This window comes from Phocoena sinus, chromosome 10, assembly GCF_008692025.1.
Source record: "Phocoena sinus isolate mPhoSin1 chromosome 10, mPhoSin1.pri, whole genome shotgun sequence".
Classification (NCBI taxonomy): domain Eukaryota; kingdom Metazoa; phylum Chordata; class Mammalia; order Artiodactyla; family Phocoenidae; genus Phocoena; species Phocoena sinus.
This window is the reverse complement of record NC_045772.1, coordinates 99,030,663-99,057,738: the sequence shown is the minus strand read 5'-3', so window position 1 is coordinate 99,057,738 and position 27,076 is coordinate 99,030,663. Positions and strand designations below refer to the sequence as shown.

The following is a 27,076-nucleotide window of genomic DNA, read 5'->3' as shown; positions in this document are numbered from 1 at the left end:
AGATGTGGAGCTGAGGCCCAGGGGGAGGAAGTGACTTGCCAAGGTTGGGGAAGAGCCAAGATGAGATTCAAGTTAACGCAGGTCACTGTAAAGCCAACGAATACACACGCGCATATTTAAGACAATGAGCTAGATTCTGCCAGAAGAAAAGAGAAGAAACATTACAACTGGCCCTGAGGACTTGACAGTCTGATGGCAGGTTCTTAACGCAGGCCATGGTAATCTAGGAAGAGCCAAAGCATTAGGTGCTATTGTCATTGTTGATGATGAAAATGTATGAAGACTTCTCAACAGAGAGTCCTCAGGCTGGAAGGAGCTCTTATCAACAACCTGCTCCGCCCCCAGCCCACCAGGCTGTCTGGAGCCGGGGGATGGAATCTAGGTCACAGATGGATTCTTATTCCTGCTGCTTGGCCTGTCCGTGCCTGGTTTTCCTCTCCTGCATCTTGTGCTCTTACGCTCCTTGAGAGACGAAGGCCTGTGCTGAGATCTGACACTAGCTCTCCACTGTCACTTTTCCCAGGCTTCTGGGCCTTCACCCTGGCCTGATAGATGCCCTCCTCTGGGAAGTGCTCAGCCAGGGATAAAACTGTATCTAAGTGTGGAGCAGCCAGTGTGCATCAGACACTGTACCAAGCGCTTTCATAGCCCAGTCTCGGGTGATTCTCACAGCAGCGTTAAAAGACAAGGGGACAGCAGCTCAGAGAAGCTGGGCGACTTCTCCCGGCCCACGTGGCTAGAAAGTGGCTAAGCTGGGTCTGTAACACGCAGGGGTCTGACTCGGAAACTTATGTTTTTCATTACATCACATTGCTCTGCAAACAGAAAATGCTAAACCCAGGACACACATATTTTTTAAATGTTGATCTTGTAATACATATAGTTTTTAAATGGAGGATATCAGAGCCCAGAGCAGGCAACTATAGCCACATTACAACGAAGTTACAGTAAAAGATGGATCGCTGGCCCCGTGATCACAAAGCCTGTGGCTGGGATCTCTGCCAGCTCTGAGACTGACACATGACCTCGGGAGTCAGCTTTTCCCGTCCTCGCGGCAGTGACAAATTACTACCTGACCCCACCTCAGTTTCACAGGAACGGTATGAAATTTTACCTTTAAAAAATCTGCAGCGTACCAAGTTCAATTCCTCGGACTTTGAGAGAAGTATTTCAGAAATGTGTGTTGATATGTCATAGAGTCCAATTTTAAGCTAAGTTTACGGCCCAACTTTTGGACACACATTTGGTAAAGGGCACAGATATGCAGTGTTCCGAGGTGGTGACTTTACAGTTGTAAGAAAGTGAGTCTCTTATCTGTGCCAAGGAGGATGGTGAAACTCTGGGGCTCTATAACTTAATGATGACAGAGCATCCCCGGAGGTAGCCTCATGGGGAGATGAGGAGGTGGAGAGTAAGGCAAGAGAGAAGTTATAGGATTAGAGATCGTGAGTTTACTTTATTTGATGCCTGAAGAGGGAAGGTTTGAAGGGTATCTGTGTATTTATGGACTCAGAAAGTATCCCCAAATTATTTGCTGGATGACATAAAATTTCATACGAGAAAAGGAAAGAAAATAGGATTCAATGATAGTACGTAAAGAGGTTATCTGGGAAGCGCTTTCCGACAGGCCAGATTCTAAAACATTTGAAGAGGTTACTGTTGGAAAGGGGCCCGCTTTTCCCAGCAATTATTACAAAAGGGATGAATACAGAGCCAGATGGACTTGACCAGGGACGGCGCCGCCTCGTGGCAGAGGAGACCAGGTACTTTCTGGAAGGACCTTCCACCCTGTTCTCTGAGGCTTAGTCACAGGAGTTCAGCTCCTGACTTTGTGGCTTGGGCTCTGGGGTCAGATGCTGCCCTCCAGTGCCCTGCTGCTCCACCCTCAACGGCATCTCACTGCCCAGATGCCAGTCTAATTAGGAACCCCCAGCATCGTGGTGTCGGTCCTCCACCCAGACAGAATCGCCCTACATAGCAAAGCCATTCAGAAAACATTAAGTTGTTTGTTGAATTAAAATATCCTTCTGAGAAAACTATGAGAGGAGCCAGTCCAGTGTTGGGATGTGAGGATGTCGAGTTCCCTTACACGGCCCTGAGTGTGGACCGCACAGGGGTGCAGCGGGGAACACGCAGAACACCTGGTCTGGGTATCTTTATTGGGCAGACACAGTCCGAGGGGTGCAAGGTACGGGGAGGGGTGGCAGGTCTAAACTTCATGCTGAGTTTCCAGCCCCGCCTCGTGGGTGCAGGGGTTGGATGTTCGGGAGTTCCAGACAGGATGGAGAATTTCTTGGTGGGCAAGCTGAAGAAGGCATTTCAACTAGCAAAATGGAGTGACACAGACAGTCTTTAAATCTCCCCTTATGCCCGACTTTGAGTTCCCTGAAGGAAGGCAGGGTTTTCACCATTGTATCCTGCCTGACACAGTGCCTGGCACCTAGTCCAGACAGATACTCAGCTAGTGCTTTGTTGAATGAATGAATATATTTGCCTACAACTTCCCTGGGAGAAGAAAACTAGTCCAAATAAATAGTTAATTAACAGGTTGAGAGAGAAAAAGAGAACAGCCCCTGACACTCAGAACCTCGCCTGGCAACTGCACTGCCATGTTATTCTCCCATTGCTCATAAACTCACGGAAGGCCGACCTTGGGCAAGGTTACGAGGAGACTATGACCAAATGAGACACAGCAAGGCCACCTCATAATTCTGTCTAAGCACAGACGAAAATAAGGTCAGTGTGCCACCCACAGAACACCAAACACCCGTCCCTCAGCCACAGCGAGGGCTGCTGCTTCCTTACACATTGCAGCTTATCCACAGGCTTGTCTCTCCCTCCTGCAGATAAGACCTAATCGTAGACCTGCCTGTCTGCTTCCTGGCAGCCTCCAATCTAGGGCAAAGCCCCATTTCCTTAGATGTTCCCCCAAATCCTCAATAAGCTCTTTCTAAGCCCCTCTTCCTGGGACACTCCACCGCTCCTGGTCTGGACTCTCACTCACTACAACCCTGCTTGTTTAGCTCCAGGGCTGCTTCTGCGAGTGTTTGGCCGAAGGGCATTGACCAAGTAAATGTTAAGGAGAAACAAAAAAGAACCCCAAGTGCAGCGTGGATCCTGTAAGGATCCCAGGGCTGTGAGGGTTGTGTTCGTTACAGAACACTTCCTGAAAGAGGAAGGGTCTTATATATTCACACCCGATAATACTTCCCTAGGCGTTATCCTAAGCGCTTCACAGACGTCATTTCATCATGCAAGGTAGCACTATTACTATCCCTATTGACACATGAGGAGGTGAAGCACAGAGAGGTTAAGTAACCTCCCCCGGGTCAGACAGCTGGCAAGTGGTGGCGCTAGGGTTCAACTAGGTCCTCTGACCCCAGAGCCCAAGCCTCAGATACACAGGACTCTGAAGGTAGAAGGAGGTATGTAGCGTGTGTTCTGGGAGGGCGGGAGAGGGCAGACAGGAAGGCATGAGCAAAGGCCCGGGGGCAGGAAGTAACAACTCTGCCTAACGCGCATCTGGACATTTAGTAAGTTGAGTAAAAATCCTCGCAAGCCCCGCTGCTGTCCCCAGGTAACCCCAGCGCTGGCCGGGCTCCCTGAAGGCCGGCTCCCAGGGCCAGGGCCAGTGCAGGCATTAGGGCAACACTTTCTGGTTCTTTAAGTGGCTTTGATCCTGTCACCTTCACTTTAATGATAAAAAGTGCTCCATGGGCCTCCACCCACACCTCGTCCCTCATCTCCCGGAGCCTGGTAGGGTAGCTGGGTGTGGCCAGAATCCAGAATCCACCTAACTAACGCCCACCCCTCTTTTGGGTCTCCACATCCAGATGTCACTCCTTAGGGAAGCCTCCTCTGACGACCGGGATAGGTTAGATCTCTTTGTCACAGGCTCCCGAGTGGCCTCAGCTTCCCTTTTGGTGGCTCTTGTGACAGTTCAGGATGTGTCCTCCTGCTGGACGGCAGGTCCCGCGAGGGCAGGGCTGTGTTGGGCTCGGTCACTGCCGGGCGCACCCCGGGAACTCAGAGTCGTGAACTCAAGGGGGAACAGACTGAGTGGCGGGAGATTCGGGGAGAACCAGGTCAATCCCTTTCCCTTCCCATCCCAAACGCTTGCCTCCTGGGCCTCAGTCAGCTCAGGTGTTGCCTAGAGAAATCCACACACGGGCTTTTCTTCTAACAAGAGTCCAGTCAGTCCTTCACAAACTTCACCTTCTGAGAAGTGACCTTCCCCCTCTGGTGAGTTATCCAAGGTGACACGGAGCCAAAGAGCAAAGCCAGAAAGAAAACTCAGATCGGCGCTCTCAAGATGGGGCTTGATATGTATAAGTATAGCTGATTCCCTTTGTTATACAGCAGAAACTAACACACCATTGTAAAGCCATTATACTCCAATAAAGATGTTAAAAAAAAAAAGGTGGGGCTTGATTTTTTTTTTTTGGCTGCATGGCTTGCCGGAGTTTAGTTCCCAGACCAGGGATCAAACCCGTGCCCCGTGCAGTAGAAGCGTGGAGTCTTAACCACTGGACCGCCAGCGAAGTCCCTTGATCTTTTTCTTAAAGGAATAAAGAGGAGGAACTGGGCCGGAATACTGATTCGCTCAGAATGCCATCGAGTGTGGACTTAGAATGCCTGCAGCTTCCACGTGTGCCCCAAGGAGATACTAAAGTGTAAGGAGCCTCTCAGGACAAGGTATTTCTTAAACAGGAACAGGAAAACACAAGAAGCACCATCTGGATTTATGCTTAAGACTGCAGAGATGATCTGAATTCAATTCTGGACTGTGACCCTCCTGAGCTGGCTTCAACAGTGAGACGAGAGCCGGAATCAGCTCGCTGTGCGGCGTCTCCACAGAAGGTACAGCAAAGCTAAAAGGCTGCAGGGGACGCAAATGTCTTAGGCAAGGCCCTATGCTCCGTTCTCACGAGAAACCAGTGCTCATTTCTTAGATCCACAGCCACACAGGGAGAAAGTTCAAATAAAAGCCAAGTTCATAGCCTGCAGGGCTGAGGAAGGGAAGCCAGGAAATTAGAGTTGAGAAAACGCATTACATAATCTTACAGCAGGAGGCCGAGCTGAGTCACAGCAAGGAAGGAGCTGGCAGGTGTCAGGAATAAGCAAGACATCTTCTGACCTGGGATGGATGGAGCCCAGGGCAGCAGAGGAGGGGGCAGGGGAAGAGAGGGACCAAACCAGCTCCCCAGCGAGCTCCCAGCCTGGAGTCTGGGAAAACACGAGAAGAAAACTACTCCTGTGGAATAGTGAAGGCTAAGGATGAGCTATGAACACCTTTCCAAGACGTCTGGGCTCACCTCTCCATTACACATCACTCTCACTGACAGGCAGCCCCCGAGAACCAGGTTCCTCATATTTCTTTAAAACGTTCCTTTCTTCCATCAGCGGTGCCCAAGCATCACGATCCAGTTATTCACAGGGAGTGAGGCAGGGCGGCTTGTTTCACCAAACCTCTTCCTGCATTTAGTGCAAAGGGGTAAAATGAAGCAAAATCACTTTGCTAAAGCTTCTGATCAAAAATTATGTTTGGGGCTTCCCTGGTGGCGCAGTGGTTGAGAATCTGCCTGCGAATGCAGGGGACACGGGTTCGAGCCCTGGTCTGGGAAGATCCCGCATGCCGCGGAGCAACTGGGCCCGTGAGCCACAATTACTGAGCCTGCGCTCTAGAGCCCGCGAGCCACAACTACTGAGCCTGCGCGTCTGGAGCCTGTGCTCCACAGAGAACAAGAGAGGCAACGATAGTGAGAGGCCCACGCACGGCGATGAAGAGTGGACCCCGCTTGCCACAACTAGAGAAAGCCCTCACACAGAAACGAAGACCCAACATAGCCATAAATAAATTAATTAATTAAAAAAAAAAAATTATGTTTGACAAGGCTTTTGTTTTTCTTTTCCTTGCTATCTTTTCATTACCTTTCCTTTTTCTCTTTACAAGTACAGAATGTATACTTTCATCTAGAAGTGGACTGTTTTACGCAAAATAAAATGTTTGTTGAAAAATAAATAAAACCTCCTTCCCTGGGGCCAGAGGGCAGTCTGGGACAGAAGCACCACCAGGACCGCTCACTATTAAGACTGTTTTCAGCACTGCTCCTGGTGACCCGGGAGGTGACCTCAAATACCTGGATGGCTTAGGCACAATTCTGTAAAGATGTCACTTTTCTACATCATCAAAGCTCATGTGAATTTTCGTCATAATGAATCTCAATAATAGTCCGGCATTTAGACAGACTGGGACACGGTTTTAGCGAACGGAAATCTTGACTGTTTCCATGGATAGATAAGCCTTAGACATTCTGCTTTGCATTTCTCGCAGCTCTACAATTAAGGTATCTTTGATACCTTCCTTTTTGGCCAACAGAAGCTTAAAAGATTAAGTGAAATGTCTAACGTACTTCAAAAGGACATACCGGGAGTGGCCGGAGGTTGGTGGACTCAGGAAGCTTGCTCTTCGGGTGATGGCCGACACCCTCCAGAATGCTCCTCTGTGCCAGAAGCCACTGAGAGCAAAGGCGCCAGGCCTCGGTCTATTTCAGAATTTTCAGTTGCACGGAGTAAATGCTGTTCCCCACGGGTTATATGCTTAGCTAGTTCTCGTGATGATTCAAATTGAGAGCAAGGGTCTTCCCCCACCTGCAAGTCGGTTACATAAGAGTTACAGGAAACAACCACCTCCGGAGTCCATTAAGTTTGAGCCGAAAACTTAGATTTAAATAACGCAAGGTGGAGGTGAGACACAGGAAGCACAGAAACAAATATATGGCACACACAGACCTCCAGGACCTGCTACGGAAAGCTTTAATCACTCCACGTAGAAACAGTACATTCATACATCCAACATGGCTCCCAAGTCTTGACCACCCTCACTGGAACAGTCTATTGTATTTTGTACTTGGCATTAATACAAAACCTTCCTGTTCTTTACCGCCAAGATTTAGGAGACTGTTTCTTATAAACACAGTTTTTTTTCACCCTGAGGCTGATATTACCAAAGTGGAAAAGAAGAGTTACTATCAGCTGGAGTGGATTTAATGCAGAATTTTAAAAGTCATTTATTCATGACTCTGGAATGTTTCTCTCCCCACTCCCACCCCCAGCACTACGTGAGGACACGAGAAAGATGGCAGCCGGCGGTGTCTGGTCTGCTTACGCTGATGATACGATTCTCAACTCGATCTACTGATGAAAACAAAGAGAACACTAACATGGATGAACGCGACACTATCACGTTTAAAATGGTCATCACGACCAGCCCTTTCTTATAAAAGGGGAGTCGGAGTAGGGTCTCAGACATGAATAACAGCACAGTTGTTACTTACAGTGTCTATTGCAGGGCACTCTGCCTACTAGAGATGAGCCAGCTAGCGAAGTGCAGAGTTCACACCGGTTGCCTTGCAAGTTTCAACCTTGGGCTCTTAGTCTCCTGTAGATCAGGTCGGCACGTGTCCAAAGGAGTAACAACCCCCAAAGCTACAACAGTTATCCCATTCAAGTGATACAAGAGGCAATCACGTTAAGTTGGAAAAAAAAAAAAAAAAAGGTAGCCGTATTGAAGTGCAGACCATTTTGACATCATTTTGTATGCAAATAACAAGCAAGCAGAAGAAAGAGCTTTTCAGAATCTGACTCCCTGATGTCTCTAAGGTCCTCTTTTGGGAGCGAGTCCGGAGCAGCGGTGTGCCACCTCCCACAAGGCAGCCTGGTGACTTTCCCGCCTTTATTTCCCTGATGACCTCGGCGTGTTTCTAAGATGTGTCCTTTCCAAACACTAACAGCGCTTCATCGAAACCAGCTGTTAGTCTGCACATCAGAATTGGGAAACGTTTGTTGTCACTTGACTGCAAAGTATTGGACATGCAACTTCCTGAGTACGAGTTACTCCCTGTGCACGGCTGCACAATCCCGTGTGCTCTGGGCTACGATGAGGATCTGGGGGTATGTGGCAGCTGAAGAATTACACACCTCATCATGCTCCCTACTCCTTATTTGTATTATTTCTAGATGCCTTCCCAGTTCAAGCGAGGGAACGAGCGTCCCAGGCATAGACATTTACTGGATTTTTCTTGAGAAGTTAAATTACGTTCACTACCTTTCAGCCCAAACTGAGTGAAGATGATGGAGAGGGAATTTAGTATTAAACTGAGTTAGAAAAAGGTTTCTCAGAAAAGATACCAGTGTTCTTTTTTTTTTCAGGTAGAATCATAGAAAATCAAGGTTGGAAAAACACTTAACAGTCATATGGCCAATTCCCCCACCTGACACCCAAACTCCTGTGTAACATCTCTGCCTCGTTGCTGTCCAGCCTCTGCTAGCATAGCTTGAGGGGCAGGAAGCTGTTCCAACATCACTTAGCCCTCCTTAAAACAGAATAGCCAAACAGATGCAGCAGGCAAACAAACTTCCACTGGGCGTGATTATGCATTCTACCTAACTTTTCAAGAGAGTTAGCAGATTGTCAACTGCTGCTCAAAAGAAGAACCCAGATTTGTTCCAAGCATCCCAGGCTTTCTGCAGATGATTCAAAACGGGGAGATACAATTTAGAATGTGAATTTTATAAATCATTGCTGAATAGCTGTGTGTGTGGGGGCGGCAGATAAAAAAATCTCTTAGAAGTAATCATTGTAGGGACCCCAAAACAAAGGGAAAGTATGTGTTTTAAATAATAAATAAAAGTTTCATTCCGAAGATGCAATAAAAGCCTTGTGCAGTAAGTCTTGGTACAAGAATTCAGGAGCGCTGGGGGGTGACGTGCGGGCGGATCACAGTCAGTTCAGCAGAAGAGGAGGAGAAGGGCGAGGCCGGGTGTGCAGCCTGCCGCCCGAAGGCACCGGGAGCAGGGCGCCCTGTCCTGACCCTCCCCTTCTGGCTTGTCTGGCAGCACTGCCAACGATTCTCTTGTTTCTATTTCCCTCAAGGTACTCAGGCTGCTTCAGGGTTTTGAATTCCACCCCCCTTCGGAAGACTAACAAGGCAACACGTAGACCGGTGGACCATCATCTCTCAGAATTCGTTTACAAAGGCTCAGTTCCTCTGAAGGGACACCTTTATGCCTATATTTTTATTTTTTGAACATACATGTGAATCAGTCTATTTGAGCTGAAAACATTTACCCTGAAGACACGGATGTAAACGTTAAAGATGAAGGGACTCAGCTGATTGTGTTCTGAGCGCTGTCCTTCACCCCAGGTGTTAAAACGGCAATGGTATCGATCTGTAACAAAGATGAGTAATGGACAAAAACAAACAACAAACCAACCCTAAAGTCAGCATGTCTTTTTATAGGGTGGCCCCTTTCTTTCATATCTGTTTCAAAACGATCAGACAATTAACATTGAGCAGCTAGGTGACCGGCAAGCAGATCTCCCTGCGAAAAATAAAACTTCTTCGACCATGGAAGCTTGGAAATGAAATCAATGAAAGTCTATCAAGTACTCGGGGTAGATCTGGTTGGCGTCGAACACCACGAAGACCCTGGGATTCCAGGTGTCATCCACACAGCTGTCATACAAATTCACGTAGCTCCCGTCTTTGGAAGGAGGGCGCACGTATTTGGAGTCTCCGTTTATGTAATCTCCAATCAGCACTCGGGCAAGAAACATAGATTTGTACGTTCTAAACAGATGCTGCTGTTGCAGGGTTACGCCGTGAATCTGGAATGTGTTTCCGTGCTTTACGTCATCCTTGCAGAAGCGGCTGGCATAAGCAGCATCTCGAGCAAAATAGGTTCCTTAAACAAAGAGGAGCCCGAAGAGCCAAGATTACTCCAAGGAGCGCAGGGAACACAAGCAAAAAAAACACTGGGATTGTTGGGGGGGAGAGACACACAGAACTGTGTAACAGGAATAGACATGGAATTTCCTCGCCGGTAGGTTTTAAAGAAAAGAACAGAAATCCGTCTGTTGTGGACAGCTGTGATGCAGGCTGCCACTGGGATAGATCTGTTAGTACAGACCAGAGTCCCCACCACCACCACCATCCCTGTCCCCACCAAAACGTAGCAACCAGACTTGTGTTTTCAAAAAGAGCCTTATAAAGAAATCCAACACATAAGATGGATACAAATGGTTTCTGTGATTACAAGTGACAGGACCTGCCTTGTCACTGCTCAGACCTCCCTCCCACTTCTGTTTCCTTCCACCCTTTCCCCATCCACCACCCACCCATCTAAGCATCCACTGGAGAGCACAGTGAAACCATGGGTCTGCAGAGATGATTTCAAACCCCAAGAAACCACATTTCTGTGCTACCGGGTAACTGTTCAATAATATTTCTGGAGCTGAGAGAACCCCATATCCAGGAAAAGATTTCTGGAGAGTGTGATCCTATTCACACCTGAACGTTCCAAAAGGACAAGCTCACTTGTCCGCTGCCTAAAGAGGAAACCTCCACGAAGAATCCGACTCTTCCAAAGTGGTAGGCCTAGGAGGCTGACATCATGAAGGGAATACTTACCCTAAAACATTTCGGAAATGAACTGCAAAGTCTCCTATTACCCAAATCCGACGGGACTTAATGTAACACCTTTCTGATCCTCTTACAGTTAAATAAATGGGATGGCCTTTAAAGTCGTTATTTTAAAAATTAATTTACTCTTAAAAATGTAGCACCTCATGGGCTTCCCTGGTGGCGCAGTGGTTGAGAGTCCGCCTGCCGATGCAGGGGACACGGGTTCGTGCCCCGGTCCGGGAGGATCCCACATGCCGCAGAGCGGCTGGGCCCGTGAGCCACGGCCGCTGAGCCTGCGCGTCCGGAGCCTGTGCTCCGCAATGGGAGAGGCCGCAGCAGTGAGAGGCCCGCGTACCACAAAAAAAAAAAAAAAAAAAAAAAAAATGTAGCACCTCCTGATCCTGAGTGGTAGCCAGTTCTCTTGCTGGAGGAAAGGTACGAAATAAGGACCAAGCAAAGAAATGTCCACCCCTTACCTTTTCCCCTCCCCTCTCTCCTTAATTTGCTTGAGTAGTGAGCACAAACTGGAGAACTTAGACTTTCACGACATTAGAAAAAAGGTGAGGATTTTCCCCACGCTCATTAGTATTCCTACCTATCATTTTTTTAAAAACAAAACAAACAAAAAATAGACCTACGTACAAGGTACACATTAATTGATTTATTTTATAGTGCTCTGTGTACTTGACATAAAACAGTTCAGTGTATGGGTTTATCCATGGAAAGGACTTATGCATGGAAAGTAAACGTCATAATGCAAAAATCAGCTAATCTGGACACGATGCCCCATCTGAATGACTGGGACTTGGAGGGTTATCTAATCTGGTAGAGGTGTAAAAAGTCTTCCTTCCATCTTGCACACGCAGGAAGTGGCTTTTCGGTGTCTCAGAAACTCTGAGGGTGTGCCAGGAACCCAGTACAGTAACTTTTAACTTAGTGACTCTCAAGCCCCTGAGATACAAACAGTCAATCCTCTCTCAGGAGAGGAGATTCTCTTCTAGCGCTCCAACTGGATTCTGATAGTTACCTTTTCCAAAGAGAGCACCGTGTATACCATTGATTCTCCAATCGAAGTTATGAATGCAAATTGCTTCCACAAATTCACTGCTAGTGCCATGAAATAACATCTGTTCGTTAATCTGAGGCACACCTCGTTTTTTCTTGAGCTGAGCCTTTTTCCTAAAAACACAATACACAGACACAAAACACACAGATATCTACCATAAGTGGCATTATTAATTTTTCAAGGAGCAAACCTCAATAGAAAGGGTAAAACAGAACATAGTTCTTTAACATACATCATAAGTGGACAAATAGCTCTGGAAAAAAAATAATCTCAAATGATCTTGGACACATAAATCGTCTCATCAAAAATTATTAGTTAATATTGACACTGAATGTTGAAAATTATGCCAAAAACTATAGATATCCCAGACAATGCCCCATCATAGTAAAGTGACTGATCGCCTAAACCAGCCAAGCTTTACAGACACCTAAAAATGACACGACAAACAGTAAATAATACATAGTTCGCAGAGTCTTTAAACAGTGAACTCCTTGAGCACGGACCATGCCTTAATCTTTTTATCCCCACAGTAGGACATGTTGGTTAAATTGAACGGAACTTTGCATCTTAGGGCTGGAAGGGGCATGAAGCCATCCAGTTCAAGCCTCTTGCCAATGGACAATCCTCTTCCAACACATAAAATGCTATTCAATGTAGGACTTACTGTAATAGTAAAAAAACAAACAAACTGAAAACAGCCTAAAATTCTTTCACAGCAAAATGAATAATTATATGTTTATACATGAAAGTTAAAATAATGAACTAGATCTATATGTATTAACATAGATACCTCTTGAAAAATAATGTTTAATGTAAAAAGAATGATGTAAAAAGAGACCTCTATCTCAAAATAATAATGCAGATTGTAGAGGTATACAAACATAGGTAGTAACAAATATAAAAACATGGATAAGAAGGCATCACAGCAACTTGAGGGGGAAAGAAGGAGGAGAGGATGGGGATGGGGGAAACACTCCACCTTGATCTCTAATGCTGTGTATCTTAAAAAAAAAAAACAAAAAACCCAGACACAAAGATGAAGAAAATGTCACAAATATTAAAATGTCAAATCTGATTGGTAGGTACATGGGTGTCTGTAAACTGCTGGCTGCATTTGCATTTAAACATATTTCATTCAAAAGATGTCTTAAAGATGAAAAAGAACCCTCCCCCGTTAGCTCTGCAATGAGAGCTGCCCCGCCCCCGGCGCTCCCCGCCCTGCACAGCGGCCAATCTACTGGCCATCAGCTGTAATAGTGAGAAAGCCACCCCGACGGTGAACCAGAACCTGCCCCCCTGGTCCTTCTACTGTCGTCTTAGTTACTCCCTTCCGAACACAGAACGACCAAACACTTAACACAAAACAACTCCAAGTATCCAGGAATAACTCTGGACACTGATAGGTTTCCTTCCCCCAGGTGAACAGACGCCACTGTCTCAACTATGCCTCCCCTGGCACAGCTTCTAGGCCTTTCTCCACCCTGGACAGCCTTTAGTGGGCAGGAATCTGCTGGACACCTTCTAGTCCGAAAATGCTGGGAAGAAACAGAAACAGGTCCTAGAGGTCGTGGGACGGCGCCCAGCTGAGCTCGCTCTGCACCAGGCATCATGCTACTGATGGAAGCCTGCAGTCGGTTAAAACTGCTGGGCCTTCTCAAAGCAGGCTTCTCTCCACTCGCTGGATTTGTGCAACTGATTTCTAAATCTCATGCGATAGGTTTATTTCAATTAAGCTTTATCTTGATATAGCAATTTTAAAAGTATAGAATTTATAAAGAGCAGGCAGCTTAGGGACTGTTTGGGGTTGGGGGGAAGGACGCTTGCCCTTAAATGATGAGAGAATGGAAATGTATACGATCCTTCTCAGAGACCTCTGGCAGCAATGTATCAAAATTCAAATGCATACGCTTTCATCTACTGGAGACAGTCTTTTCAGACCACTGAGCATGACGTTAGGAGGATGTGCATTAAACAAACATTTATTTCAGAAAAAGCCAGCATGTTTTCACAAAGAACAAATTATGCCAACTTTCTTTTTAGACCTTCATGTACTGTCTGCCTTTTTTTACAATGCACATTTGTTGCTTTTCTAACTAAGCAAAACATCTTTTTAAGAGAAGATAATCACATTTGTTTAGACTCACTGTTTCAATCTTCCAAGGTCTTTCTGACTCCTGATTAATTCACCCTACAAGTAAGCTTCCCCTTCTAGTTCTGAACCTTCCACAAGTGTGATAAGCAAGCCTCCTACATTTTCATCCAAGTTCCTGACAGAGATGTGGAAGGGCTCAAGAAGAAAGCATGCATGCCATTCAAGTTACGCTTTGATAAGACTTTTAACCAGATATTACTTATTCCCTTTGTATGGTCACCCGGCACCCATCTCTCCATCTCGCCTCCATCGTAAGGACCTTTCTCAACCACTCGTAGAAATCAAGTTACACCGTCTAAGGGGCTTATCCACCTACCACTATGGCAGTCCTCTTAGTTAGTGGAGCAGCAGTGAATTCGTTTGGGTTTTTTCTAAGTGAACATTGCTTTAACATACGTCCTGCAAATATTGAGCCTCACGGTCTGTAGCGACTGGAATCCACGCTATAATCAGGATATTCACTCACCACTACTTTTCAGGCGCAGATTACAATGAACTTTGGTTTGAAAATTCACTCGAGTCTCTCTTAGATAAGATAAATGAAGTGCTGGTTAGTGAAAGAGCCGGAAGTGTGGGCAGTGAAACTCTGCTCAGTCACTGGATAGGTACAGCGTCTATGGGATGGGGTGATCACAGCTCTGCACCCCCCATGGTGTGCACGGTTTACTTTAGTGCCCATCGCCAAGGCAACCAGGACATGCGGAGACTCACACTATGACCTTGATCTAGAAAGGCTAATAACATTGGGTTCCAGGGCCTCTTGGGCTCCAGTTAAACCTTCAGGGAAAGTCACAGATTGAAACCAAACTAGGTTCTCCACCACGCTGCCCACCTTTGCCCAACCCCACACTCATCTCTGAACTTACTGAAAATGCTGCTGCACCCACTTCTCAAAGGTGTCTTAAAAGTACCCTCCCCCCCAGGGACTAGGGTGCCAACCGGGCCAGGCTGGGTGTGCCCCACATTCCAAATGCAGCAGGAAGAGCTTCGCGCTCTGGACTGAACTAGGTTCGTCCAGTTTAGACCAGCGGTTCTCCCTCCTGGCTGAACACCAGAATCGCTTGTAGACCTATTTAAAGATAAAACTGTCAGAACGCAGAGGCTCTGATTCAGTGGCTCTGGGATGGGTGACAGATACCCATACAGGTTAAAGAGCTTCCCCAGGTGATTTTGACAGGCAGCCAGGATGGAGAGCCTCGCACCTAAATCAGCATTCTTAACAAAGCAGCAGCCTTCCCTGCTCTTATTTCCTGCTGCCTTATCCTTCCCAGCCCTGGACCAACCCAACCGTCTCCCCTCACTGCTCTAGAATTGGGAGTGCTGGAATCAATCAAACAACATCGCCACGGTTCCCACCCCATATCCGCACGCCCCCACGTCAGCTCAGCCCTTGACACTGATGGAGACCCCATGGTTCGCAGGTCAGCTCTTTCTCGCCTCCGTGTTCCACAGTGGCTGTTTCCTCTCTCCGCTTTTCCTCTCTCTCCCTCACATCCCCCTCCCTAGCACCTCATTCTCTGCAGGAGACCTCACTGCTTCCTTCCCCAAGGAAACAAAGTATCAGGAAGAACTCCCTGACCTACCTCATCTCTGATCCCCTCCCCATCCTCATCTGTAAATCTAACTGGACCACCCTGTCTCTCTCCTTCTGACCCGTGTTCTCTGAATCCCACCCCATTACCCCTCCCTCTCTCTGCTGTCTGGGCCTCTCACTGCTGCGGCTTCTCCCGTTGCGGAGCACAGTCTCCGGACGCGCAGGCTCAGCGGCCGTGGCTCACGGGCCCAGCCGCTCCACGGCATGCGGGATCCTCCCGGACCGGGGCACGAACCCGCGCCCCCCCGCATCGGCAGACAGACTCTCAACCACTGCACCACCAGGGAAGCCCTCTGCTGTCTTTTAAACTCTCCCTCTGCATAGGTTCTTTCCTATAATAACGTAAATATCCTCAGGTCTCTCCCATCTTTAAATTTGAAAAACAAAACCAAGCACCCTTCCCACGCCCACATCACCATCTTCTCACATCTCTCACTCTTCACTGTCGAGCGCCTTGAAAGAGTTGTCAGCGTTTGCTGTACACGCAGTATAGCATCTACCAACGTTGCTCTCGCCTAGGGTACCAAGGACATTTTATTGCAAAATCCAAAGGACATTTTCAACATTCATCTTTCTTGGCATCTCTGCCGTATGTGACCCTGAGGATGACACATACTTGTGTCAACCATGTTCTTCCTTTGGCTCCTGTGACTCCACATTCTATGGGTTTTCTTCCACTTTATGTGGTTACTTCTCAGTCTCCTCCCTGAGCTTTCTCTTCCTCTGTTCATCCCTTTCAGAGTTTGGCCCTTACCCCCTTCTTTTCCTAATCGACATAAAATACCTGGTCATCTTATCAATTCCTTTGGCTTCTATGACCCCACACTTTCCAGGAACTCCAAAACCTTTATCTCTGTCTACACTGCTCTCTTGAGCTCCCAACCCATGTATCAACTGCTAACCCCGCCCCGTCCTCCCCAGACCAAAACCCGTTCCTACCCATTTCCCTCAGTCAATGAGAACAAATAAGTCTGAATCCCTGGAGCTATCTTTCCCATCTCCCCCACCTCCCCTGATGTGCGTGTCCCCATCACGCACATTAAATCGAGTACCAGGCAATATCATTCTACATCTTTAATATCTCAGAACGGTCCTCTTCACTGCAGTGGTACCGAGAGCACCTTGGCTCAGGCCATCCAGTGTGTCACATTTGTAATGACTGAAACAGTTTCCTAAGTTGGCTGGTCACCCTTCTGTGATCCTTTTAGACCAGTTCTCAGCCTCAGCACCGCTGACTGCTTTGGGCTGGGGGGCTCTTTGTTGCGTGGCCTGTCTTGTGCATCGCAGGATGTTTAGCATCCCTGCCCCCCACCCCACCCCACGACAATCAAAAACAGCTCCAGGCATTGCCAAACGCCCCTGGTGGGCAAAATCACCCCTGAGAACCACTGCTTTAAACGCCTCCTCCACAGTGCAGCCTGATAAGTCATTTTTCTAAAACGCACATCAGCTCCATCACTCTCTTGCTTAAAGTCCTGCAATGGCTTTGCACTATCTCAGGGAAAAAACCCAAACCCCTTAGTTTGTTTACAAGGCCCCGCGTGGCCTGGCCTGTGCCAACCCTCTGACCCAGACGCCAGGTCAGTCCAACTCATAGGGCTGATGGAGAAAATCACACGACCACCCAGTGGGTCTCCCACAAACCCCTGCGTGCTCTACCTCCTGAGTCCTTTTCTAGCATCTTCTCTCGCCATCCATCCTATCTTCTGTCCTATTTGAAATCCTCTCAATGTTCTACGTTCCCTCTTGTCATCGATCTCTGGCCCATGCTGCTCCCGATGCCTGGGGTGCCCTCCCCTCTCCTCCCGCATCCAGCCTAGATGACACTGGCTTAGGAAGTGCTCCGTGACACCCCACACACAACCTACTTCTGTCCAAGCTCTGGTCCTGTGCACTCTTACATCCCGAGTGCCTAGAACGGTGCCTGGCACAAAACTGGTTCTGGAACATGTTTCTGGAAGAAGGGAGGAAGGAAGGAAGGCCTGGACAACATGCAAACTGACATCTATCTGCTGGACTCATGTGGGCTTCCCGCCTGTATAGTGAGTCACAGGTTACGTGACAGTGGGGTGGACGAGTTTATTTCCGTCCTTCAGGCAGAGGTCAGAATGACAGGCTGTCCTTAAAATGCGACCCAGTATTTTCTGCTGTCATGGCAGGTGGCAGGTTCATTTCCCATCACAGATTTCTATAGGCCGACCTCACATAACATCATGAATGGCATCTACAGAGTAAAAACAGCTCCACTGAGATTCTTAGCATATGATGTGTTGGGGATTCGCTGGAACATTTCTACCACTAGGAATTAATTGAGGTCTCAAATTCCGAGGAAGACTGACAGGAATTCCACCTCAGAGGCCCGATTAAGAAGAAGGAATTAAGTCTTCATCAGAACATTTTAGGAAAACTTACTTTATTCACTGAGAGAATAAGATCAAAGAAGACGGAGGTTTCCATCCTCCATTATCCCCTGAATAAAACCTAAACTCAGGGCTTCCCTGGTGGCGCAGTGGTTGAGAATCTGCCTGCCAATGCAGGGGACACGGGTTCGAGCCCTGGTCTGGGAAGATCCCACATGCCACGGAGCAACTAAGCCCGTGCACCACAGCTACTGAGCCTGCGCGTCTGGAGCCTGTGCTCCGCAACAAGAGAAGGCCGCGACAGTGAGAGGCCCGCGCACTGCGATGAAGAGTGGCCCCCGCTTGCCACAACTAGAGAAAGCCCTCGCACAGAAACGAAGACCCAACACAGCCCAAAATAAATTAAAACAAACAAACAAAAAAACGTAAACTCAGTTAAACTCAGTATTGTCAGAAATAAAAGTGGGCTGCGCCCAAAGACTCAAAATTACAAAGAATACAAGCTGAAAACCCTTATTTTATAATATAAACTATTATGAGAATAAAACCTGGAGTTTACTCAGGCTGTAGGAACTGACCTACCAGAAGCATCAAAGAATTCCGCATATTATCACCAAACAAAAGTCAGCCTGATTTTCAAGTATATGAGAATGAAATGAGTTAAGGCCTGGGATTTGCTTTAAAATACTTCAGCAACAACAATAACATGGCAAAAGAGGAGATAGATTATGATGGTAAATCGAGATAAATGTTAAATCAGGATGATGGATACACAGGGTTCATGACATTAGACTCTATTATTTGAAATTTTCCTGACTAAAGGTTAAATGCTTGTATTAAAAAATATTAGAAGTCAAACCTTGAACACAGATTTAATGAAAGTATTTCAGAAAATCACTTATTTTAAGTACTGCTTATTACTGTTATTACGTTACATTGTATTATCATGTTATTCAAAAAACTACAGCACAATGTGTTCACGTGGACAATACCTGTTAAGTTTCTCGTAATGGGCTTTACTTTTAGGTTAAGTGCACACCAAGCAATCCAATGGGTCATTTCCAACCTAAATTGAGTAACGAATGGAGATTTCAAATCTAGAACATAAACTCTGGGCTAAGTAGGGAATCTGAAGGTACGTTTTACAATGTCCTTCAAAACTAAAAACGAGCAAATGACTTACAGGCTGGGAAGTCTGAGCCAACAAAGTCATAGTGACACAACTAAACACCTCCCCAGACCCCCTGGTAATGCTGATTCAGCCACGATGCCCAGCCCGAACCTCTGAAAGCAGTGCAGAAGAGGCTGTCAGACAGTGTCGCACGGGATGCTGGTGCTGGCTTACAGAGCAGCTCTCCCTGAGGATGAGGAAGAGAGCTGAAAAACCAGGTCAAAACACGCACAGTGCGTCTACACAGCTCACGTGGTGGTGCCACTGACAATGAATACGATTAAACATTTGTGCTTCACTGTCTCTGAGACTGTAAAAGTCTCAGAGGCCAAGGAGGGGGTTCAGAGTAGAAACTGTCTCACCTGCAAAAGAACTCCCACAAGTCTAGGTTCTGAATTCTCTGAATTCTTTTAATTCTGTTGCGATCCACTGTTTTCCCAAAGAGACTAGCAACTTCATTGTATTCGTGTGTTTGACTGTGCAAAGGAATTAGCTGGAAAGAGAAGTTTGCACAGTTTTACTGGGGTCCTTTCCAATCTCTCCCACCTGCAGCTGGTCAGCGCTGCTCTCACCTGGTAGGGCAGGTCGGTATTCACATTCTCCCAGTGGAGTGGCATGGGGATGGCCTCGTTTTCACAGATATAACTTTAAACAGAAAAGACAAAACAAAATATCAGAAGCTGATTAGAATCACTGTCAGTGACTTAGACGTTTTCTCCCAAGCTGAATTTCCATGCTGCGCTATTGTGACAAATGCAATTAAGTGTAGTCCTTGGTTTCTTTATTTTAAAATATTTACTGAATATCCGCTCGTGTGCAGCTTTTTAGGGGCTGAATTAAGAAATCTGATGGGAAACGTCTAATCCTACATAACATTAAAATTTCAAAAAGAGTCGTTTGATTCGGTCTTGCTTTTCTTATTTTTTCAGAATTTCTTTTAAATGTAGGAAGATTTTAGGTGAAGAAAAGGAATTTCCAAGAAGAAAATCAAAAATTCTTGATTAAAAAAACAAACCTCTTTAACGGATGTATACTGCCTATTAAATACCATCCAAAACCCTCGGCCGCGCGCTCAACATCCTTCAAGATCGAACGCAAACCTAAAAACCTTTCTCTCTTTATTGTCCACTATGCCCCGGCACGGTCCACATGAACTCACTCAGCGCAGAAGCCAGTAAAGTTATCCACCATGTGTAAGCCACTGGACGCGAACACAGAAAGAGACAATGATCTTGGCGAGCTGGATGGCAAAAGGCTGTGGCTGATAATATTGATATGAATCCTTTCTGGTGACTGCAGGCTATGGAAGACATTCAGAAGTTTCAAGCCTATCTTTAGCGTATGTTTTAACTCGTTTTAACTTTGGGAAGATCACACAATCGTATGATTTAAAGATGAATAGGTATAAAAAGGTGAAGGGTGGATGGTTTCCCTCCCACTCCAGTCCTTGGTCTTCTCACCTCTTGCTCTTCTCACTTCTCACCTCTGGCCTCCATTCCAAGTAATCACTGCTTTTAGTCTCTTGGGTATTCTTCCAGAACTTCTCTAGGTTGACACAAGCCTTTTTTTTCCGGCACACACGAACGGTAACATAATCACGTGTCTTTTGCAGCTGCTCTTTTTTTTCACTGACTATGTTCTTAGAGATTCTTGCGTATCAGTGGGTAAGAGAGCATCCTAGCACAGAGCCTGGCACACGGCAGACACTGTTGCATGGATGCTCTCTTACCTGCTGATATGCAAGGATACCACCCCTACTGATGACAAGTCCCCTACTGATGACATTTTTCAACTCTTTGCTACTGTTAAGGATGCTGCAAAGAACAAGTCTGTCCCTTTGTCACTGTACATGGCCACGTGTCAATTTTTAGGATAACATCTTTGAAAAGGCATTTCTGAGTCAAAGAATATATTTGTTCCTGATTTTGACAGAAACTGCCAAGGTGCCCCCCTCGAAGGCTACACTCATTGGCATTTCCCCCAGAAATGGAGAGAACGCCTATTTGCCAACAACCTCTCCAAAGGAGTGTGCTGTCAAACATGAGAATTTTTGTCAATCTGATGGTAAGAAATAATCTGGTATAATTTGTATTTCTCTTAGTATGAGTGAGGTTGCATGAACTGTTCAAATTCTTCAAAGAATTCTTCTGTTCTCATCCTTCTAAGGGGTTGCTGGTCTTCTACTCAGAGATTCCAAAACGTACTTCAAATACTATACAGGTGAACCCTTTGACTGTGATACCGAGTAACAATACGTTTCCCAGGTTTTCTTTGTTTTCTTTGTATTTTTACTTTGCCTGATGTATCTTTTAGCTATGGAAAATATTTTTGTTTGTTTGCTTAATGTTTGTAGCCTTTGTTAATTATAAATTCCTTGTCGATAGGAAACGTACTATTCACTTTGCATGTCAAAAAATGCCCAATGTATTCCTGTAATAAATAAACATTTGTATATCAATACCTCCTCATCTTCATCACTCTGCTGTATCCTACCTAACTCTTCTTCCTCTTTTATTATCTTGCTTTTTGTCCTCTGTTGTCGCTAATTCTCTCCCTCTCCTATCCTTGTTCTATGGCTTGTATAGTCTGTGAGGGAACAAAGTGCTTGACCCCATTAAGTGCTTCTCCCCACCAAAGGGTACCAGATATAATAACACACAGCTACAGTAACAATTTTCCATTATTATGTCTCATTTTTCTCCCAGATTCCATACCCTTTGAAGATAAGTAATTCCTTTATTAAAACGCTTACGCTTAAGAATGAGGATGTGATGTAGCTGGTAAGGAAGTAAGATTCTCTCCCTTCCACAGAAGTACTAGAGCATTCATTATATAAGTACTTGAGTAACTTTTAAATCATGACCCTAAAATGTAAGCCAAAAGTCTCAAGAAGCTAACTGACAGAAACTTTAAAAATTTCTATCTTTAATCCTTTCAAAATATCTCCTTGAAAGGAACAAATGGGCATCTCCTACAATTCACATGCTAGCATTGTTTCTGTTTCATTTTAAATTCTTTGAACAACGGGAATTTCAATACTTGATTGAAGAATCGTTCCAGAAAACAGGAGACATGCCCTTCAACTCCATTCATGTGAATAACAAATATTTATTCTCTTCTGGCATTTATACTCTCTTTTCAGGCTATAGACGGCAGGAGACAGAAGAAGGAAGACTCGCCACCCAGATCCAGGGGGCAGGAGGCTGTGCCCTTGTCCCATGCACCCCCATCTTCCCAGGTCCCCTTTAGTCACTACAGATTTGAAATTACTTCTAGGAGCTGCCCAATGGGGTTCAGTGCAGGTGAAGACAAAGTGGGTAATTACCTAGGATTTATGGCCCAAATAACTGGATGGTCCTGGGAGAGTCTTTCCAAGCTAATTAAAACTTACCTCAGTAGGTTATGTTAAGGATTTATAGCAGAGAGCATAAAGCATTTTGTAACTACCATGCAAAGTGCTCTAAAGAATTGAAAAATACAAATATGTAAGGGGAAATGAAAAGGGCAACAGGAAAGGAAATGCCAGCAGAAAATAACAACACTGCTCTTGCATCAATGAATGTGAAATTCAGTTGAGAAAAGATCGATATTAAGATTATTAAAAATAACCTACCGAAACATTTTCAGTTTATTTGTTCCTCTGTTAAATATTAAGGAAGACAAGAGAGAGAAAAAGCCCACTCTTGCTTTCCACCCCATTCTCTCCACAATACCTGAAAGCACTGATAGAAAAAGGGGCTCTTTTTATTAAGCGCTGTTTTCCAGTGGTGAGATTCATCTGCTTCATTTCTGTGCAAAAAGACCAAGATGTTAGATAAGTCACAGAAACACACTGTGCTATAAATTGTCATGAAAATTTCTAGCCACACTACATGATGGTCAGGGAATCATGGAGCTTTGGGAGTAGCTACTAAGCACAGTATATTAGGGATACTTGACCAACATCTGTCTATCATGGCATAAAAAGCAGCTTCATTGCTTGATCTAAGCTCACACAGGAGGAAGCTAACCTCATACACGGCTCAGTATGTAAGGTCTATCCCTTTCTGTACCATACTTGGGTTAAACTGACTTGAAAATAGGAGAGTTCTCAACTTAGGAAAATTAAGAGTACTAGAAAGAGAAAGGAATTACAGTACTGAATCTTCTGGTTGGCTTCTTAAGTGAAAAGTGTTACTCTGGTTTCTCCAAAAATTTTGGAAATGGGTAAAAAAGATACATTACCATGATAAAACATGTACAATTCACAGAGTTTCAAAAATTTGTACATTTCTTGCCTCCTCTTTAAATTGTACACTTAAACCAAAAAAACAGAAAACCTAGCTAGACTCAACACAGACTTGTATGAAAGATTCTAGTGATGAAAGACTAATGAACTAACTAAAGTATCATTTTCTTCTTTCCTCTGTTCCTCAGCTGTGGCAATAGTTACTAGGTCCCCCTCTTCATTCCCACAAAGTTAGGTGCTAAGTCTTAACGTGAGATCCTCGTCAGTCTACCTTGTCTCACTGGCATCATTCCACTCCAAGAGAAAGGGGTTCGTTCCCCATCCAGGCCAATGCTGTGTGAAGTGCGTTTGCCCTTTCCGTATTCTCCTAGGCTCTGCACACACTGGCGTGACCACCGCGCAGGGAAAAAGAAAGGTCATCCCAGCACATGCGCTGAAGCCTGTGTTGCGTTCTTCTCATACTACCCCGTTTTGAGTTTGCTTTTCACCATTTTTATAGAGAAGCCGAGCTGGCTTGTGGCAGAACCATGGGGGCTAACTTTACAAGTGGTACACGGGGAATGCTAGTACCTGTGCCTCTGAAACAGTGTCAACACACAGAGGAGCGGGAGCTGGCGCTATTATGTGTGACTCCAATTCTTTGATAAAGACTTAAATAAACTGCACCGTCTGAGAGAAAACTTCCAAAATATACAGCTTACTAGAAAATATTCTTTCAGAAAATGCAGCTTGCTGGGCTACCTACCAAAAGCTCTGACAAACTCCGTGCTCCGCGTGAAGCTTGATGTCTGCACGTTGCGATGTCTCAGTAGGGCTTCAACACTGACAGGGGTACTCGAGACTGAAGTGTCTGCTGACACCTTCCGTCTGAGACAAATGTCGGGCCCCCTTAAAGGCAGCCTATTTGCCTAACGTCGTAAAATATGTTATGCTTAGTCAGGAGTAAGAATCTAATGGCTTTAACTCTTGATTTAAAAAAAAAAAAACTAACTCTGGGGGCACAACAGTCATTAGAGATCTGATTCCATCAGTGTCTTAGTGGACAAATCTCCTGCAGCATGACTGGGCCTTGGATCCTCCAAGGGAATCTCCTAGGGTTTCAACACCCTCCCTCACCACAGTATAGCACTGACTCTGTCATAAGGACTCTACTCACAGAAAATAGGAAAGAACATCTAGAGGCCTGAGCTGTGTGGCAGCCCAAAGGCGCTTTTGTTAAGAAAGCCTCCCCCTCCAGATTCTGTTTGCCTCTGAGCAGTAAACAGCTGAGGCCGGCAGCTTGAAACTGCAGGGTGAGTCCAACAGGTTTCTCATGGGGTCCCTAAAAACACGCCCATGTATCATGGATGCAATATAAAGCGGGGCTGATTTCCAGATTAGCTGGTTAATCTGTGAAAGAGCCAACAAAACCAGAAAGTGGCAGGAGGCAATGTCCACTGAAGAGTAGTTTTCTAGGAGAGACACCAAGAGATGGGTCATTCAGCTGAACTGTGGCCTTAAAACTCAATCCAGCTACCTATGACTCTGCGTGTAACCTCTCTGATTGATCCTTAAAATCTGACTGATCCTACCTATTTCAAAAAGCTGAGAGGATGATGAATAAAACAATGGCTTAGAGGTGTTTTGTGTTCCTTAGAAGAGAAGCATTAAGGAAAATACATGACAGTCTCCATACATGTTAGTATCTATAAGCATATAAATAACCTTTATAAAAGGCAATGTTGCTCAAAAAGATTTTAAATGTTGAATTTTTTTACAGGTATTTTTATGTGTTACAAAAAGGATTTACTCTGTTGTTTGCAAGTATGTCAACTAATCCTGATTTTCAGAACTGCAGATTTCACCATATCAACATACTAAGAACACACAACTATTAGGGAAAAAAACATACCTGCAAAGTCTATCTTGTAGCTGAATTTGGAAGTAGTAAAAGAAATGGAGCCACAAGGGTTTGTTTTGAAGCTTTTTTCGATATCTTCACTGCTAACTGAACACTGAATGTTGGTATCCGGCTTTAAGACAAACCAGAAAGTTCATTTACCAGCTGTTCACAGGAATGGCTTGGCCACAAAGGCAGTAATGGGGGACGGAGACAGAGTGGAGGGACAGAGGAAACTTACTAATCACCTGTTCTAGTTCCCAATACACGGGGAGAATCACAGCTAAGACAGCATATGGAAAATGGCTTAAGGATTTCCAGCAAAGAAACTTCGGTAACTGGTTATAAGGACTTTTCCCAAAGTATTACAGTGTTTCCAAATTATTGCCAAAATTACACATCTTAAGTGGCTCAAATCAAATCTTCTTTAAGTAGCCTTGTAAGCAAAAAAAAAAAAAAAAAAAATCCACAAGCTCAGCTTAACCGCTAACGAGCTGTGTGACTCAAGACCAATTACAGTAACTTTTCTGAGTTGCACCGTCTTTGGCTGTAAGACGGAGTGCTAGCATCTGCTTTCGGGTCGCTGTGAGGCTGGAGGAAAAGACATCTCTACACCCTCTAACCTAACACCAGGAGCACAGAGGCGTTTAAGACCGGCTTGGTCGCTTCCCCTTCCCTTTGTCCACCAAAGCAGGCCTGGCCTTGCTCCCATGTGCCGAGACCACGTACCCCTCAGTCACGCTTGCACTCTGGACACACAGAAAACACACACCGTTTCTTCTAAGTAAACACTGTGAAAACCTGGGGAAAGGAAAAGGACCAGAAGAATTTCTGATTTTTCTTTTCGTTCCACCCTCTGACTTCCCTGAGGTTTGACTTCTTTCAGGTGCCGCCCGGACTCCCTTTTCACACCAGCACAACGGTGCTCGGTGAGTCTAAACCCCGCCTGCTCCGCCCGAGGGGAGCTACCTGAAACATGTGCCACTTCCCGCACTCTGCCAGGTAAAACCAGCCCCACTGCGTGTCCGACGTGTCCATCTCATCTGTCTCGCTGTTTGCAGTCTTGGATAAGAATTCTTCTGTTCTGTGAAACATCTCCTGAAGTGCCGGGAAGAGGGAGAGGAAGAAATCGTTCTTTTAATAACCAGTGTGCTTTTCACATATCATTTTTCTTCTCACAAAGAGCTGTATTCCAACAGTGATGTTGACAAATAGCATTCTATCTCGCATACTGGCTCTGAAGATAAACATTTTAAAATGTTAAATTATCACATCTGCACATCTTTCTTGGACATGGGCCTTAACATTCCAGTTTTTTAGCAGCAACTGCTACAGAAACGATTTGGGTCTTTTGGGTTAATTGCTTATAGGAAAAATTCCATAGTGGACTGTTTAGAAAGAAAAAGGAAAGATTCAGTTTGGGATTATGAAATAAACCACAAATTTAATTTTTTGTTTAAACTGTCCACGATCTGATTAAAAAATCTGGTCTTTATTTTAAAAAATGTTGAATATCCTCACACTTAACAAATAAGACAAACAATCAGACACTTAGGTGGATATATCAATGTCCACGCAACCACTTAAGCAAGCTGTATCAACACCTATGAGCACTCCAGATTCTCAGTTTAATGCCAAGAAATTTCTGTCTTATCAAATGTTCACATATTTGGTCAAAAGGATCCACTATCACAACTAGTTAAGACCAAATACAACTGATTTTTGTTTTAAATATTCATATTTTGGGAATTCCCTGGCGGCCCAGGGGTTAGGACTCAGCGCTTTCACCGCCGGGGCCTGGGTTCAATCCCTTGTTGGGGAACTAAGATCCTGCAAGCTGCTCGGCGTGGCCAAATAAATACTCATATTTCATTTAGTGGCACAGAAAGATGTTTATAACATATAGTGTTGAGTACAAAGAATGTTACGATAAATAGAAATAGTATGATCCGATTTTAATAAAAAATACATCTATATTTACCCACATGAAATATAGATGTGGGTATACGCATATGTACATACACACAGAAAAAGTCTGGATGGATACATAAACATTTATCATAGTTTTTCCTGAATATTAGGATCATAATAATAGTAATCCTTATAGGGCTCTTACTATGTGCCAGGTGCTGTCCTCAGTACTGCACAAATAATAAGTCA

At 45.2% G+C, this 27,076-nt stretch overlaps 2 protein-coding genes across 2 annotated transcripts in view; both read right to left on the bottom strand.

The window, feature by feature from the left end:
- CRACR2A (calcium release activated channel regulator 2A) overlaps positions 1–6,560 on the bottom strand; it is a 157,879-nt gene extending 151,319 nt beyond the window's left edge. Inside the window, exon 1 of the mRNA XM_032645029.1 lies at positions 6,429–6,560. The gene's annotated coding sequence lies outside the window, so the exon portion shown is untranslated. The remainder of the gene's footprint in view (positions 1–6,428) is intronic.
- An 888-nt stretch (positions 6,561–7,448) lies between these two features.
- PARP11 (poly(ADP-ribose) polymerase family member 11) overlaps positions 7,449–27,076 on the bottom strand; it is a 36,084-nt gene continuing 16,456 nt past the window's right edge. Inside the window, exons 2-8 of the mRNA XM_032645031.1 lie at positions 25,886–26,014; positions 24,929–25,049; positions 22,523–22,598; positions 19,382–19,454; positions 19,172–19,302; positions 11,494–11,645; positions 7,449–9,747 (exon numbers count right to left, since the gene is read on the bottom strand). Coding sequence (XP_032500922.1) covers positions 9,431–9,747; positions 11,494–11,645; positions 19,172–19,302; positions 19,382–19,454; positions 22,523–22,598; positions 24,929–25,049; positions 25,886–26,014 — 999 coding nt within the window. The 3' untranslated portion in view covers positions 7,449–9,430. The remainder of the gene's footprint in view (positions 9,748–11,493; positions 11,646–19,171; positions 19,303–19,381; positions 19,455–22,522; positions 22,599–24,928; positions 25,050–25,885; positions 26,015–27,076) is intronic.